Below are 17252 nucleotides of genomic sequence, written 5' to 3' on the forward strand. Positions count from 1 at the left end.
TCTCTACCCCTAACTGATGCTCAGCTGAATTTGACAGAGCACCAAACATTACATTGAATTTCTACAGGTCTTACAAAAGTCATTGGCTCAATTGAGAGGAGAGACTCAAATTACTTTCCTCACTGAGAGAGATTGTAGTATCAGCTCAAAACCTGCCTGTCCCATTTTAGCCTATTAACTAGGTGATTCACCCATCTGGAGTTTGGGAATCAACTGCTTGCACCATGGCTAAAGAGACTAAAACTGAAAATACAGCAGACATCTTTTGTATGGGACAGCAGGTGCATGGCTGTACAGCAGAACTCTACAGGAAGCTTCCCTTTGTGAAGTATTCTGTTAATTTTTTTTAAAAAAGTAGTAAAAATCAAGTCTCTATTCAGCCTTTTGATTTACTGCTGTTCATCTGTCCATGAAAAGGAATAAGCAGACTGCTAGAACATTGATGTGATCAAGCTTGGCTCATAAACTGAGGCTAGCTTTCTTCTTTTCCAGATACCGGATTTCCTTTTGTTTCCAGGACAGGAAAGACAAATGATATCACAAAAATCAAAGGCTGGCGGGGGAAGCTTCATGGTGCTACTAGAAATGAAGGTAAAAGAAAAAAAAGTGCACGAGAGATCAGTGTATGTATTTCGAATACGAGGCCTTTTTCTTGACCTTCCATAGTTTGGTAATTGTGTGTGTCTTGGTGATATTTTTTTATATTTAAACTTGTCATGAATAAAGAATTTTTTGGTACTTCTTGGATGGACTTTTATGAGGGAAGAGAGAAACTTACTCAGAGTGAGATAAAAATACATGTATTCTGTTTTACATGGAAGGTTTGAATAAAGATCAAAAATGTAATAGTTATGATTTTTGTTCATCAGTTTTGAGTTTACTTGGAAGTATGGTAATTCCAGAATTCTGTTGCCCTAGGGACCCTAGTGAACTAGAGTAATTTTCATTTATATCTGTGTATTTTTAACTCCAGTTAGAGTAGGGATTCCTTACATATTCAATTACTTTGCCCTACGTCAGGGAGAAATGGGTATTTGGCATTTTGCCACTTGTTACATTAGGTTAAATATTTATATTGTACCTTCTGCACTTCCATGCAGTATTGTGTTGGGGTATTCAGATGTATTGAGATGTACCAGGTAGGCTAGATGTTTAGGACAAAGTGAGTTGCATAGAAGCACTGCCTGTTGGCAGGCTTACTGTTTTTGTGAACAAATACTGTCCGGGTCCGGCTGGGCCCAGAGCCGCCCTCACGGTGCTGCGCTTGCCCGGGGAGCAGGAGCGGCGGTGGCAGCAGGGCAGTCACAGTCGGTGCTTTGGCTGCGGCCCAGCAGCGCTCCCGCTCCCGCAGCATCAAGGCTGTCTCTCCAGCATCCCCCCAGCAAGGGGCTGCGGGTGGGCAAGGTCCTGGCAGGGGACGCGGCCGGGACAGCTGACCCAAAGTGACCAGCGGGATATTCCCTACCGTGTGGCCTCTGCTCAGATATAAAAGCTAAGAGGGAGGAGGAGGAGGAGGAGGAAGAGGGGCATTTGTTATTATGACGTTTGTCTTCTGGAGCAACCTTTAATATGTACTGAAGCCCTGCTTCCTGGGAAGTGTCTAGATGTCACCTGCTGATGGGAAGTAGAGAACAAATCTTTCATTTTCCCTTGCTTCTGCCTGTGGCCTTTGCTTTTGCTTTATTAAACTGCCTTTATCTTGACCCATTAGGTTTTTTGCATCTTATTTTCTACCCCATCCTGCTGGGAGGGGAGTGATAGAGCGGCTTGGTGGGCACCTAGTGTCCAGCCGAGGTCGACCCACCACAAATATACATGTAAGACTTCCACAAAAACAGTTGTTCAGACAGCTGGTTGTGTTTGAGTGGATTATATTTGTCATGCCTGTGTTGTATACTCTTTTAAAAGAAGTGTATATATATATTTAGGGAAATACTTACCTCCTCTATACTGTTTATTATAAGATTTGTCAGTGTGTTTTCCTAGGAGCTAGTTAAAGCGCTCTTTATTTATGTAGGTGGCAGTTCAGAAGGTTCCTTGAAGAATCGCTCGGCGTTCTGTAGTGACAAGCTGGATGAGTACCTGGAAAATGAAGGGAAATTGATGGAAACGAGTATGGGATTCTCTTCTAGCACTCCCACTTCTCCTGTGGTGTATCAGCTTCCCACTAAGAGCACTAGCTATGTGCGAACACTCGACAGTGTTTTAAAGAAGCAGTCCACCGTAATTCCATCAACATCTTATACGTTCAAGCCTGTCCCTCTGTCATCGACCTCTAGGAAGACAAAAACTCAAACCAGACAGACATCTACAAGCAGCAGAGTAAAATCATCTTACAAACCTATACTGCCTTCACCTTTTCTTGCAAAGCAGAAACAGAACGCTTCATCAGGGGAAAAGGCTGCTAAGTCTGTCTCAAATAGCAGTTTGACTAACCAAGCAGATAGTTTCATGGTGCCAGCTCTGGATGAAAACATACTTCCAAAACAGATTAGTTTGCGCCATGCACCACCACAACAAGCAGCTCGTCCACCAGGTTTGTCTAAATCTCAGGTGAAGTTAATGGACTTGGAAGACTGTGCTCTCTGGGATGGCAAACCACGGACCTATATTACGGAAGAACGAGCAGACATCTCTTTGGCCACCCTGCTTACAGCTCAGGTAGATCTGTAATAGTTGCTTTCCTTTCCATACCGCTACTTCATCAAACCTGTTCACTTATTGATGTTACATATAGATGCAGAAAGTAAGACTGAAGCTGCTAAGGAGCATGACAAAAGCATGATGTTCCTTTGTGGTGTTGTCTTTGCAGTGAAAGCTGAGAAGTGCTGACTTAGCGGTGTGTGCAAAAACTAGTAGTGATAGTGTATTGATATGAATCATTAATAATTTGAGTTATTTCAAATTTTCACCATTAAAAATTTTGCTTAATACAGTTGCTATTCAGTAACCGCATTTCCTTACTATTCGTAACTTTTCAGTTGAACTAACCACAAAAAAAATCCTGGTCATGTAACTTGGCTGTCACGTGATAACCTCTTTTGGTTGTTTTGTTTTTTTTCACATCCTACTTATAACCAGGATGGTTTAGCAGCCTCAAATTGCCTCTCAGAAGACTGCAAATGCAAACTTTCCTCTCTTCTGGTTTTATTTTTTTCTGTATAGATGACAAGTTTTCAGATAAACCATGTAGGTGAAAGGGTTATTCTAAAAGGGACTTTGAATAGCATTTTTGCATATGCTTAACTTAATCTTATTAAAGTTTTCTCTTACTGAAATTTGAAATGTATCCTTCTATAAAACTTTTCTTAGGCTTCTCTCAAAAACAAGCCTATCCACAAAATAATAAGACGGCGAGCACCTCCTTGCAATAACGATTTCTGTCGACTGGGTTGCATATGTGCCAGTCTAGCCCTGGAGAAACGTCAGCCTACCCACTGCCGCAGGCCAGACTGTATGTTTGGCTGTACTTGCTTGAAGAGAAGAGTGTTGCTGGTGAAGGGAGGATCGAAACATAGGAAAATAATGAAAAAGGCTGTGCGTGGAAATCTTGTGTTCTATGGAACACAAGAAGAACAGCAAGAGGATGAAGATGTGGAAGAAGAGGGTGATGGGGAGGAAGATGAGCTGAAGCAGAAAGATAAGAAGAAGAGGAAAAGGGTAGAATACAGTGAGTATTGTGGGGCATAAGTGATTACTTCCAGATTTGCAGGAACCACCTGTCTTGGTGAGCATTTCTATTAGGATGTAGTAGTGATGCCATTTCTAAGTCCAGAAATTGGGAGTCAATTCCAAGAGATGTCTGCAGCATCTGCTTTCCTACAGCTGACTGGCAGAAAATAACACCTTTTCCCTTTTTTTAAGTCTTACTTATGTGATCAGCATTTTGGGCACTGCTTAGTTGTTTATTTTGATCAAATAGCTGGAGTTTCTTTTTGATAAATCTTGCTTAACTCTCCAGTTACCTTTAAAAGACTAAGGATACAAGATACTGCTGTCACTGCTGGTAATCTTCTCTGTCATAGTGCAGTTTTCTTTCCCTCTTACCAAGTGAGTACCTAGAGCTGTATCCTCAGTTGCTGTGTATAGCTGCATAGTTCATTGACTTTACCAGAAATATAGTGATTTTCAGATCTGGCCTAAGGTATGCTCAGAAGACCATGGTAGAAATTGACCATGATCTTGCTGGTAGTACTTTTAGCAATAGCTTAAAATGAACATTATGTTATCTGGTGTTCCACTGGCATAAATGAATTGTTCCGCAGAGCTGTGGTATAAATTACAGTCTTGGGGTTTTTGGGTGTTCTGTAATTTTGGAGTATACAGCATCAATGAAGATCACTAATTCTTCGGTGGTTTTTTTTTTATCTACTATCACAGTACAATTGAGAAACAATGGTTAGTGTTGAATCACTTTTGTTTTCATTTCCTCTTTCTTGTGGACAAATCCAAGTTACTTTTGGCTAGAATTTGAGATGAGAAAAGCAACCACTAGCATTTTCTGGCAGTATGAACTAGTGATTGCTGCATGGCTAGACCTCAGGCTTAAAAAAAAAAAAAATTCTGTTACTGCTGTGTTAGATGAGGTTTCATGTGTAAGTTGTTTTTGATTTTCCTCTGGTTTTTTTCAGCTATCTGTGACTCGGAGCCAGAACAGCCTGTTAGGAATTGTCCACTGTGGGTGAAAGTAGAAGGTGAAATAGATCCAGAGCCAATTTACATCCCAACACCATCTGTTATTGAACCAGTTAAATCTGCAGTACTGCCCAACCCAGAAGTTGTGCTTTCTAGTAAGCATAAATCCTCCAGTGGAATGAAACCAGGCAGAGTGTATACTCCTAAACCCAATCCAGTGGTAAGAGAGGAAAAGAGATGCGTTTGTTTTTCTTTGTATTTAAAATCAAAACAAAAACTGCCAGAAGCCTCTGTGCTAGGCCATTTTGGATGAAATTTGAGATGAGGGCCTAAGACTGACTGCCCATAAGTATGTTGATAAGCTGGGATGAATTTACTGTATATGAGTAACTATGTCAGTCTTCTGTTGGGAATGTACTGTAGCAATACGCAATGGTAAAAAGTGATTATAATTCACTGATAGCGTCATTTAAAAATTACAAGTATATATGCTATTTTTAGCAAAATGATTGCTGGTCCTGTAGTGTTTGTAGGAGTTATTAGCTGCATAATGTAGCCTATCTAAGCAATTAATTAGGGGGGGGGGGGCAGGGTGGGTACAGGCACACAGTGTTCAGTGTAGTTCTGGAGTCTTTTTTTTTTTTTTTTTTTGAGGTTTCACTGCCAATGTTGGAAGAATCTGCCTTTGCCTCTTCCCTCATTTTAGTATCTAACAAAAGCAACAACAGCAGTAGAGTTGAGTCTAGCTGTGTCTGAAGAACAAATGTATTAGAGTTGCTATTTAATGTATACCAGATAATGCTAAGCAATGCATGACACCTGGGACTTGTTTCCCCACTTAGAAGAGTATCTGAACAGGTTTGGGTTTTTGGGGTAGCGGTGCTGTTCTGTTTTCCCCCACCCCCCGCCCTGAATATGTAATTGGGAAGCAAGATGTAGACTGGGCTACGTGATACTAAGAGGGCCAGTTCAGCTTGAAATGCCAGACCTTTCTTTTGACATTTACTATTGAAACTTTAATGTTGAAGTGTTGCTAGAAAGCAAAACTATTTCATGAATCTAATGTGTATCTAGAATGGAGAGGTTTGGGGTTTTTTTCATTTTTTTGTAGATTCGAGAGGAGGACAAGGATCCTGTCTACTTGTACTTTGAAAGTATGATGACTTGTGCAAGGGTCCGAGCATATGAACGCAAGAAAGAGGAGAAAAAGCAACAAAAAGACAAAAGTGATTCACAGAGTTCTAGTATAAAGGTAAGAGGTCTCACAGTAACTAGCATGTATCATTGAACAGGCAGAAATACTGAAAAAGTAGTAATCTTTTCCCCAGAAGCTCCTGCGCAACATGAGGGCTTGCCTTACATTTGATGGTGATAGGCTGTGGATCCTGGAGCCTAAATCACCTAGCAGTGCTGGTAAAACTTCCTGTTAGTGTGATAGAAATTGTCTTGTCTTGGAAATTCCTGGCTGCCAAGTGCGTTATCATGTAAGGCTTAAATGGTCGTTGTTGAAGAGCTGTTCTAAGATGAAAATTCTAATGTTGTCAGAGTTAGCATGTTTTATGATTGGGGGTGATGGTATGATGAACTAGTTTATTTTGTGATGTAATTTTTAGTGTGGGAGAGAGATACACAGGATGAATATTTTTCTTGCGTTTCTTTCCTCCCACAGGATCATGAACCAGAGCTCCAGTCTCCTGAGAAAGCAACCTGTGAGGCAGAGAAAGACACTGATAAATCAGGAGGTAAGAGCTAAGTCTTGTGTATAATTTGACCTCTTGGTAGTTCCACATTTTTGTGGGGTTTTTGTGTTGGCTTTATTTTTTTCAAAAAGTCACAGCTATTGATGAAACAGAAGTCCATTTGCTGGGGGAGTTATTATGGTTGTCAATAAAAGTCTTACGATGTGATCACAGTTTCCTGTTTCTTAAGCAGTTGTCTGTGTGTGTCGTGTGGGAGATACAGCTGACTGAACGTCCAGTACTTGCTGTTGCTCTAAGGTTAAAGTAACTAGTATTGCAGTAGCTTGTTTAGCAGTAAAAGGTAATACTGCACAGCAGACTTGTCTTCAAGGGTGATAATTAGATACTTGGGAAGGAATGGAGATCGCTGGTTTTTGGTTGGTTGGTTGCCATCCCCCCACCCCCTGCCCTTTCCCCCCCCCTTGATATTACTTTGTAGTTACTGAAGAATTAATAAGCATCCAAGTGGTACTGTGAGGGAGGGATCCTCGCGTTCTCCACATAGAACCAAATGGGACAAGGATAGTCTACACTTTATTTGGAGTTGTTTAACATTGAATTCTTTTAGTTCAAGTTGAAGGGTTGAATTGAAGTTTTGCTATGTTATATATACTGGGTCTGAGTTTCTAGTTCATAAGGAAGTAGGATAGAAATCTGTGTTCTCCTTCAGTCTGAAGTGGCCCAAATCATGCTACGAAGTTTAAAATGAGACATATAATAGAGGCATTGTGTCATCCACTAATGAAATATAGCTGCCTTTTTGAGCTGAATTTTTTTCACTGTTTAATGTATACAACAGCACATTCTACATTTAAGGATGGGAATGGAAAAATAATACAACTAGTTGAAAATGCTGGTGAATTGGTAGGTGAAATTAAAATGGCCAGGACACAGGGCTCAACATCCTTACAGTTTTGCAAAAAAAGTGGCATTGGATCTCTGACAGCAAAAAGTCATGCTTCTGTTTATACATCTTCTGCGAAAGACAGTTCTGCTAGTGGCATGTTCGCCCCTCGTGCCGTTATAGGACACTGGTCCTTTTCTGACTCCAAGAGAAAAGTGCCATCTCTTGAATAACCAGCGATGCTTTCTACTGCATGTTGGTGTTGCTTGGAGATCTTTCATCTGTGTACTGAAACAACCCAGCTTTGTTTAGCTTGTGATGCAATGGGATACAACCTGAGATGGTATGGCTGCAGGGAATGAACTGTGAGAAATTTTGATTTGAACTAGATTTGCAGTGAGTTTTTGCTTGCTTGTGAAACTCTGCAAGGGGAAGTCATGCAGTTCTTATACTTGTTGTTGCCCTGCAGCTGAGACAAGGGTGGAGGTGTGGGCAGAATGAAACTGTTTGAATATCCAGGTGATTAAAATGCCATAGTATTGCAGAAACCTATTTCAATTCTTTCTCAGAGAAAAGCTGGTGGTCTTCCCGTAGTGAGGGGGACTCTTCCTCCACCTCCTATGTTCATCACACCACTCCAGGTGAACCAACCAAACTTATCGAGATTATCTCTGACTGCAACTTGGAGGAAGATCACAATAAGATCTTGAACATCTTATCACAGAATATCAACAGTAACGCACCACAGTGCCTCAAAGTGGGTAGCTTCATTATTGAATTGGCTTCGGAACACAAGGCCCAGGATGAGAACCACCCTCCTGTCTACTCCTCCAGAGTGAAAATTTCAGTGCCGTCCTACCAGGACAAGGACGAGAAGCCTGAGACACCTGTCTTGGAGACTCCTGATAGTGGAGTGCCATCACGCAAGAACCCAGAAACTCTAAAGTTCTTGCGGGCAGACACATTGGACAAACTGCAGGAGAAGTTGCATGGGGGCAAAGGCTTGCCTTTTTATGCAGGGGTTTCTCCTGCAGGAAAGCTGGTCGTCTACAAACGCAAAGCTAATATGAGCCCCTCGGGCTTGATTCAGGTGGGTCCCTCTGCCTTTACTGTGGAGATTAGATTCAGTTTCATCCAGTATCCCAGAACTCCTTGAAGGGGAGAACGTTCTTTAATTTGTCTACCTAGTCTTTTGCCTGTCCAGGCAAATAATATCAGGTGGCATTCCTGCCTCTCCGTAAGCTTGTCCCTTTCAAGATTAACTCAATAACAGGAAATCTGATTGGAAGTCTGAAATCTGATGGTTTAGTTTATCCTTTGGGCCGTTTGGGTCTCGGTGGCTCCAGTGCAGAATCTCTCAACATCTCTTTGGTGCTCTGGAAAACTCCCTGCAGATTGCATTTGTCAGATAATACTTCTAAATGAATGGCAGTTAGAGGCCACATAAAGAATATCTTCTGAGGAAATGTACACTGGGACGAAACTTTAAAATGAAACTGTAAACATAAAATTCCTTTTTGCTACAGCTTACTGTTACTCTTCACTAATAGCCTGCGTCCTCTTTGCAGACTATAGGTTGTTCACCAAAAGACTTCATAATCCTTAGTTCAAAGTGAGTCCTTTCCCTGCGGTTTCATGCTGCCAACCTGATACTACGAATTGGTGGTAGGAACAGTAGGGCTAAGATGAAGATCTTTCTTACTCAAAGGTATTTGTGGTTACAGTAATACCACTTTCAGGGAAAGCGTATGAATTAGAAAATGAGAGTAAAATTTATTTCCATGACGCTTTGCAGATGCGGCACCCTCAGAAAGAGAAGCTGTAGGAGAGAGAAAAATAGAGGGAGAATTCTTATTTTTAGTAAAAGTTGTTCGATAAAGAGTGTCAAGACCTTATTTAGTAGTGTGTGAAATGTATTTTAGAAGGTATTGTCAAACAACCTGAAAGTAAAATGCAACACTACCAAAACATCCCATTGACCACTAGGCATAAAGCCTGACGTTCAGGAAGTTCTGTTTAGTTACAACTGAAACTCTGACCTTGAAGTTAGTCAATTCATCGTACCTCAATTGCGGCATCAAATGACAGTATGGATAAGAAAAAAGCTGGTAAACATTTTAAAAGCTCTTTAGAGTTTTGCCCCAATGTATATGACACAAATATTCGTTCTTCTGTGATGCCAGGTGTTAATTAGGTTTGTGCATTTTATCCAAAATTGTCCTCAAATTTGGGAACCTGTTTTTATTCAGGACTCTAGCAGAAGTAAGGGGCAGGAAATACAAGCGCTAGCTTCACTCCACCTTAGTGATTTCACATGCTGCTTTGGACTCTGTGGTTCTACACGACTCTGAGTAGCATCTAAAATCTGTATTACAAAGATACAAGAGTTGCTTGAAGTTTTCCTGGGCAGTAAGGAAATCAGGCATTCCCATTCTGAAGTGCAGTGGTTTTTTGAAAAGGACACTTAGAAGTCCCACGGAATGAAACGCCTCTCCAGAGGTGGTGAATTAGCATTCTTTTCACAAAATTTCCCTTTTCCACTTTTTTCAGGTTAATGATAAAAGGTATCCTCAGGCCAAACTGCTTTTGGGACAGATGGGGGCATTACATCCCGCCAATCGGCTAGCAGCTTATATCACAGGCAGGCTGCGACCCACAGTACTTGATATCTCAACCCTCAGTACTGTGATCTTCAAGGTAGCATCCAATGCTAAAGCAGCTGCTTCTGGGACACCATCAGTCCAGGTGCCCACAACATCAACTCCCAAAACTACATCTTCCACCAGCACTACTTCAACCCCCACTGTGACGACTCTGAAAACCCATGTCCCAGCACAGAGACAGATAGGTAGGTTGGAACTTATTACTGTGTTTTAAATTGCGTGAAGCTGAAGTAAAAAGTGAGTGTACAGCATTGCTGTTGATTTCTGTGCGACAGTGCATGCTGCCTTTGGCTGCATTGCCTACCTAAACTGCCTCTGCAATAAATAACCTCTTTAAAGCAGAAAATTTAATTTTTTACTTCAGAATAAGATTACAGATGTTGACTATTAGTTATTTTATTAATGCTACTAGAGCGTATTTTGAAGAGACAAGGAACAGTGGATGGAGACACGCTGAATGTTAAGCTTGGATTTTTGTTTGGAGAGTTTCCTTACTATGACTTTTAATTGCTTTTCATCAAGCATCGATTTAACATAAAATGAGTAAAGGATCACTCTAATCTGTGGTTCTTCACTGTTAGTTTTTCTGATGATGTTGCAGTTAAAATTGGAAATCTTGTGTCCACCAAAGATGCATGAAGCGGCAGTGAAATACAAGATGGTCCAAATCTGGATTAGCGAAACAACAGGTGTGCAGCCAGTAACCACACCAGCCTGTAATCTCCTTGGATTTCACAAGCTAAACAGGGTTGGACTTAGTCAGCACTTAGAGTTGGGGGGGGGGGCAGGGGTCGATAAATTAAAAAATTGGAAGAAGCATGTGGTACTTGTGTCTGAGTTGGTACTGAAATGGTTACCCCAGCATGGCAAGAGAGGAAGTTGCCTTTACCTATTATATTTTGCATGAGTTTAAAAAAATATATAATTAAAATATCTCATGCCCATCCACATATTCCCACACATTAAAGATCTGAAGAAGCTTTGCAAGAGAAAAGGATGTTACCTGTGTCCTGGCAAAACTTTAATTTCTGATTGATTGTTTTGTTTCTTTCTGCCTAAATTTTCTTTGCCATGTAAATGGGTGTGGTGTTTTTCTTGTCCTGTAAATAAAACTTCCTGGTTTGTCTGTTTCTGCAGTGTTAAAGAGCTGTCTGCATTTCATTGATGGGTGAAGTGATTGTTGCGTATTATGATTCAAGTGTTCTGGCATATGCTGCGTTAAAAATGCTATATATGTAAATAACTACAATATTTGGGCTTGCTCCATAATCTCTATGCTGTTGTACATATCTGTAGGCATCTGGAGTGAGGTAGATGCAGTATCCTGATCCCTTAGAGAGCGTGGGATGAGGGGAAGGATCTTCCCAATAGCGATTGCTTCCCTCTGGTTAAACTTCTCCCATCCAGTCCTCAGTTGCGCGACTGTCACTGTAATGAGAAGGGGAGATGGCAAACTCTGTCCTCCTCCTGCCCCCTTCCCCCCGGCTGTGTAGGATGTGGATACAGTAGAAGTGGGCTGGCAAGCAAGAAGCAGTGAAAAGAGGAAGATCACACAAACTGTTACAGGAAGAATTTGAGGTTTAGAAAATAGTTTGAGCCCATCCTTTCACTTAGGTGTTTGTTTTTCTGTACTGTGATTAGAATTGTCTGTTCCTACTTTGACGATAAAGAACAACCCCTCAAGACCCGATTCTTTTGTGTGGCCAGGAAGAAATGCAACAAAAATCTCTAGAAGTGGAATTAAGCAGATATAGTTCTAGTATGTAAGGCATGTTCAGGACTGCCATAAAAGTTTCCATTTAATTGCAAGGTACAAAGGAAACGGAGGCTCAAATTCATGCTGAAATTACAATTGTAGCACCTCATGAAAAGCAGAGGAAATCTACTAAGATTTTGACCTGCAAGTTTTTATTTACAGCTGCCCGACCCTCACCTGGTGGTGTGTTCACACAGTTTGTGATGAACAAAGCTGGAGCTCTACAGCAGAAGGTTCCTGGGACAAGCACGCGCCAGCCTCTGTCGGGGCCGCAGAAGTTCAGTATCAAGCCCACGCCGATAATGGTGGTTGCTCCTGTGCTTCCCTCAAGGCCACCTCCAGCTCAGTGCACGGTTTCTCCTGGGGTCACTGCAGCCGCCACCACTTCTCCAGTTATTGTGGAAAGCACCAATATGGCAGTGTCTACTGTAGCCACTCCTAGTCAGACCAGAGCTAATGAACCTGCTGGCTCTCCTCCTGCAGTTACGGTCACAGCTGCTCTGGCAACATCTGGAATCAACACTGGTACTACTCCCCCATCCACCACTCCTACTGCTACTGTGAACGTAACAAAAGCAACAGGGATTGTTGCACCAGTAGCAGCCGTGTCATTCCCCAAAACAGTGGTAACACCACCAGCTGTTACTTGTCCTGTTGTCACAACATCCACTTCAACAGTTGTACTGACAACAACTGCAACAGTTACATCTGTGGTGACCACACCAACTTCTTCTGCTGGCTCTGTTCCAATTATGCTGTCAGGAGTTAATTCAAGTCCTTCTCTGAATCCAAAAAGAGGTAAGGCTTAGGTGCTTTGGGCTAATGCTGCAAAATCTTCCTTTTTTTATGCTGCCTCCTTCATAGTGAGAATACAGTCTGCAGCTGTAGCCCCCAGTTTAAATACAGATCCGTTTGCCTCACCCTTCTATCCAAAATAGGATAAGAAACATGATCTCTTTTAAGTTGCTTGTTTTATTCCAGCCTGAGCCAGTAGAGAAGGAAAAAAATGTAGCTATCTGGTCACTGACTGCTATGAAATGAGCTGGAAGTCTCACTTCATTTCTTGGCCCATGAAATGCTAGAATTTCACAGTTGGCATAGAGTCCCAAGAAGTGGGTATGGAATTAGCCTTTCATCATTAACGTGAAAGTCTTCTGAGTCATGGCTGAGAAATGTCGATGGAACTGCGTGAAAAAGACTTTTGGCCTGGTTGGTTCTATGTATGTTCTGTGAATAAAAATAAATACTTCGAAACAAATTTTTTAAAGAGATCTGGTTGTTTCCAAAATATTTGCCCTTGTTTTCATTAAGGGTAATGCCTTATTTGTAGGCTGTTCTCTTAAGCTGATTTTTGTATTACTTTTTAATTTTTAGAAGATGCTACTCCACAGGCTGTAAGTAAGACTCCCCAGAAGTTGTCTCCTGGAGCAGAGAAACGTGTAGGACCTCGATTGTTGCTGATTCCAGTGCATCAGACATCCCCTGCTTTGCGACCTCTAAACAACATGCAGCTTGCTCAGAGGCAGAGGATGATCCTTCAGCCTCTCAGGAGCCCTGGTGGTGTGAACCTGTTCAGACATCCTAATGGGCAGATAATTCAGCTTGTCCCTCTGCATCAGTTTCGAGCTGCAGGTGCCCAGCCCAGCGTGCAGCCAGTGATGTTCCGCAATCCAGGTACAAAGTCCGATGTTTCTTTCTTGGCTGACCAGTGTGTTATCCAGAAATTAACAGTGTGATAAGTGTCTCTGCGATGCTCCTTTCCCCTGCTGGGAGTAACTGAACAGTGTCTGATTTGGTTCTGAGTGAGTACTTGAAGAACATAGTGTAATTATTCAGATACAATACAACTTAAATACTATGGGTGTAAAATACAGAAAGTGCAGTTAGCAGCGAAGTTGTCAAAATTTGGGAGTTCTGTGCGTGTGGCAATAGAGCCATGCCTGTTGTACTGTCGTAACATAGAAGAAATTCTGTTGTTCTCGTGATTCAAAAATCATTCTTGTTGGAGATTCTTTTAAAATGGATGAGCTGTTGCCTGTGTCTGGATGTGCTGCGCTGTTTTTGTTTGGTTTACAGGTTGGTTAGTGCTTTTACAGCAGATACTCAAGTGTTACACTACAGTACAAAATTGCTGGGGTTTTTTCCTCCTTAGAGCATGAGAAGAAAAATAAATTTGATTTTCAGCTGTTTCTCTAGTGCATAGTTGAAGATGAGGTTGGAAGAGTAAGACATTGCAAGTATCTGACAGAAAATAGGTAGGATGCTTGTTGAGCATACTGTTGTACATGTTTGTAAACAAAATATACTTTAAATGCATGCTTACTTTCCAGGAGGATTTTTCTTCTGTTCTCCCTTTTTATAATGAAGCATCCTGAGGAAACGGAGGCAAGAGTGGTCTTGAAAAGAGGCGAAGCAAGCAGAGCAGATGACAAAACTGTAGGAAGGAGTGAAAATAATCCTGTGCCTTAGTTGGGGTTGGAGCATGAGGTGTAGTGAAGAAAGAATCAGCCAAAAAGTGCATTGAATTCCTTTGTGGTTTAGGGCTTTTGCTGTACAAGAGAAACTAGTTGCCAATAGTTGGCAATAATCCTCCTCATTGTTTTACAGAATTCTGAAATGCTGCAGAAGAGTTCATTAAGGTGAAAAACATTGTGGTATAATTATGTGGGTTTGTCAGTTTTTCTCTGTGGAGTCTTCTTCTGAGAAGGAGAAAAGGATTTTTAAATCAAATATTTAATTTTCCCTTTTTTTTTTTTGTCCTAAAGAAAATCCATTTCCTCTGTTTTCCAATAAATGGGAAAGTAAAATTGCAAAGGGCTCTAACTAAATGCAGTTGCCTTTTTTGATTATAAATCTTAATGGTAGAACTTATTAAATCTGGTAGTTCTGTAGTAGCCACCTCATGTTTTATTGGGGTGTTCTGTACAAAAATTCAACAACGTATATGCCTTCATGCAGCACCAGCTCTTTCACTGAGAACTTGTGGTCAAATACCTGATTACATTGTGATGCCCGAGAATGCCAGCTACTTCTATTACACCGTCAAATACTAAAACTAAAAAAATTAAAAAAATAAAAAAAATGAAAAATTGCATTGAGGAAGTATTAGTTGATGTTCTGTTTTCCTCACAGGATCTGTTGTAGGAATCCGGTTGCCTGCACCTTCTAAGCCTCCCGAGTCACCTGTGTCTCCCACTTCCTCTGTGTCTTCCACTTCTCCTGCTGCAAATCCAGCTGTACAAGCTGCAGCACCCAAGCTATCCCCTACGTCCAACACAGCCACTCAAGCATCTTCTCTTCCTCCTTCAGTAACAAGTTTTGTGTCACAAGCAGGCACTCTGACTCTGAGGATCTCTCCTCCTGCTGCTAGCAGTGTGACAAATCAGGCAGCCTCTGAGTCTAAAATGAACTGCAGCTCAGGTGGTCTGCCAGCTACGGCTGCTAATCTCATACCTCTACAATCTGGCAGTTTTGCTTTACTTCAGCTCCCAGGACAGAAGACTGTGCCAAACTCCATTCTGCACCATTTTGCATCTCTTCAGATGAAGAAGGATTACAGGAAAATATGCAAGAAAGAGGAGTTGGGTGCTGCTCAGCAGAAGGAAAATGAGAAGGCTTCACGCTCAGATGATGCTGAAGTTACAGAGTCCGAGGTCACAGCGTCCGATAGGAAACAAGAAGAAAACGAATTGTCAGTTAACCAGTCAAATAATGTTGAAGAGTCAGCATCTGGCACAGCCACACCTGATAGAAATTCTGCTACGTTAGAGATGGTGGAGGAGGACTCCAAGGTGCTAGAGAGTTCTTGTGATGATAGCTTTTCTTCTCAGCCTGATGTTTCTGCAGATGTCGTGTCGTCTGACCATTCGTACATCAGCGAGAAGCCAAATGATGAGGAAGAAAAAGGGGCTTCTGAGGGGAAAGAGGATTCTGTCAGTTCTGAAACTCTGGTGGAGGCTGTTTCAACTAACTCTGAAACTGTTTACGGGCCATCAGATCAGCAGCCTCCAGTTGCTCCTCAGGGTAATAATGCGCACCCACGGAGTCTTGAGAATCAGGAGACTGCACAGTTGAAGAACCACGGGAAGGAACAAATACATGACGAACAGGAAGGGAAACCAGTAAAAGAGTGGGAAGGAGATGCACGGACACAGGTGGAGGAGCACAGCCAGGCAAGTTCTGGGCAGTCGCAAGGTCAGCAAGACCAAGATACGCAGCTGGAGAGCAAGGAGGAGCAGAGAGAGACTGAACTGTCTCAGAACAAAGAAGAATGCCAGGGTGATGCTGTGCAGCCAGATACGGAAAGGAAGGGGCACACGGACTGCACAGAATCAGGAAGCATAAGAGGGAGAACAGGCAGCAAGTCTGGCAGCAGTCCGGCGGAAGAGCAGCAGGATGATGCTTCAGGAGGACAGCATGCCGTCAGTACCAAGGAAGGCAAAGCAGGCAGTAACAACAAAGAACAAGGTGCTTTTGATCCTCAGGAAGAAATGAAAACAGGTCACGATATTGTAACGCATGTCAACAGTTCTTGGAGCAAAATATCTAGCATTGTACCTGCCTTAGAAAATAAAAGTGAGGCAGATAACAAAGCTGATGTATCTGAGAAAAGTGACTTCCTGCCACCAGAACAGAGGGCACAGGAGCCTAGGCATCACAAAAAGGGCTACGTGCCCACTATTGATATAACTGCTGATGATATGGAAGAAGAAGAGGAGGAAGACGACGATGAGGATGAAGAGGATGAAAAAACTGATGATTCTGCTGATGAGATGCTGGATGGTGCTTCTGACTTCCCAAGTGAAGAGGAAGTAGATGTTGAAAAAGTGGTAAGCATTTTAACTATTTATGAAGGGATTTCTGGTGTTGGGTTTTGGTTTGTTGTTTGGTTTTTTTTTTTTAAATTGACCAACTAACGTGTCCCAACTCATGGATTTGAAAGATCCAGTGTGATGTTTCTGTTCTGGACTTCAGATTCTTTAGAAAGTTTAGATCGGGGTTCCAAGTGGAAATGTCTTCTATTTCTTCTTAGCTGCATGCTCTTTTATAGGTAGCATTGTAGTGTAGTGACCTTTTAGAAATTGTCTTTTTCAGGTAACAGGAGTTATATTGAGCAAGCTGTAATAGAACCATTGCATGTTGTCTTTCTCCAGTATTTACTTAAGCAGCTTGCTTCCTCGTAATAGATGACTTACGATCCTAAAACTTAGTAGCCAGCATAGTATTTGTTATTTTAAGCTCTTTCCTTCTACTTAATTTTTGTAGCCCTGAGTTAACATTTATTTCTGGAAGGAATGTTTGACACTCTACTTAAATTCTTCTTGAAATTTAGTGGTACGTTCAAGTAGTATGTGAAAGCTGTCATTCTATATTTGATAGAAAAGCAACTGCTCCAGAAGTCACAGAATGAGGGCAAAACATTGTAGTTAGTATAATTATGTTTAAATTTTAATGCTCATAGAATTTCCATCAAATTTTACCCAAAATTTAGAAGAATCCCACATGTAATTCCTTGATGTACTTTTTATATATCAATGTAACTTAAGAACCAGTGCATTGCTACTTAAAATTTATGAACTTGAGGGTTTGTGAATCGGTCAGATGGACATAAGAAA

The 17252-nt window shown here is 41.5% G+C and overlaps 1 protein-coding gene across 10 annotated transcripts in view; it reads left to right on the plus strand.

The window, feature by feature from the left end:
- Positions 1–17252, plus strand: part of MGA (MAX dimerization protein MGA) — a 63742-nt gene that overhangs the window by 25951 nt on the left and 20539 nt on the right. For 8 of the 10 annotated variants that reach the window (XM_040602523.1, XM_040602519.1, XM_040602515.1 and 5 more), the window contains exons 7-17: positions 493–591; positions 2018–2661; positions 3313–3670; positions 4632–4855; positions 5747–5887; positions 6305–6377; positions 7788–8308; positions 9769–10066; positions 11800–12435; positions 13012–13311; positions 14770–16466. In XM_040602523.1, coding sequence (XP_040458457.1) covers positions 493–591; positions 2018–2661; positions 3313–3670; positions 4632–4855; positions 5747–5887; positions 6305–6377; positions 7788–8308; positions 9769–10066; positions 11800–12435; positions 13012–13311; positions 14770–16466 — 4991 coding nt within the window. The remainder of the gene's footprint in view (positions 1–492; positions 592–2017; positions 2662–3312; positions 3671–4631; positions 4856–5746; positions 5888–6304; positions 6378–7787; positions 8309–9768; positions 10067–11799; positions 12436–13011; positions 13312–14769; positions 16467–17252) is intronic. The other 2 variants (XM_040602522.1, XM_040602525.1) reach the window with 2 other exon arrangements.

Source organism: Falco naumanni, chromosome 7 (genome assembly GCF_017639655.2).
Source record: "Falco naumanni isolate bFalNau1 chromosome 7, bFalNau1.pat, whole genome shotgun sequence".
NCBI classification, from domain to species: domain Eukaryota; kingdom Metazoa; phylum Chordata; class Aves; order Falconiformes; family Falconidae; genus Falco; species Falco naumanni.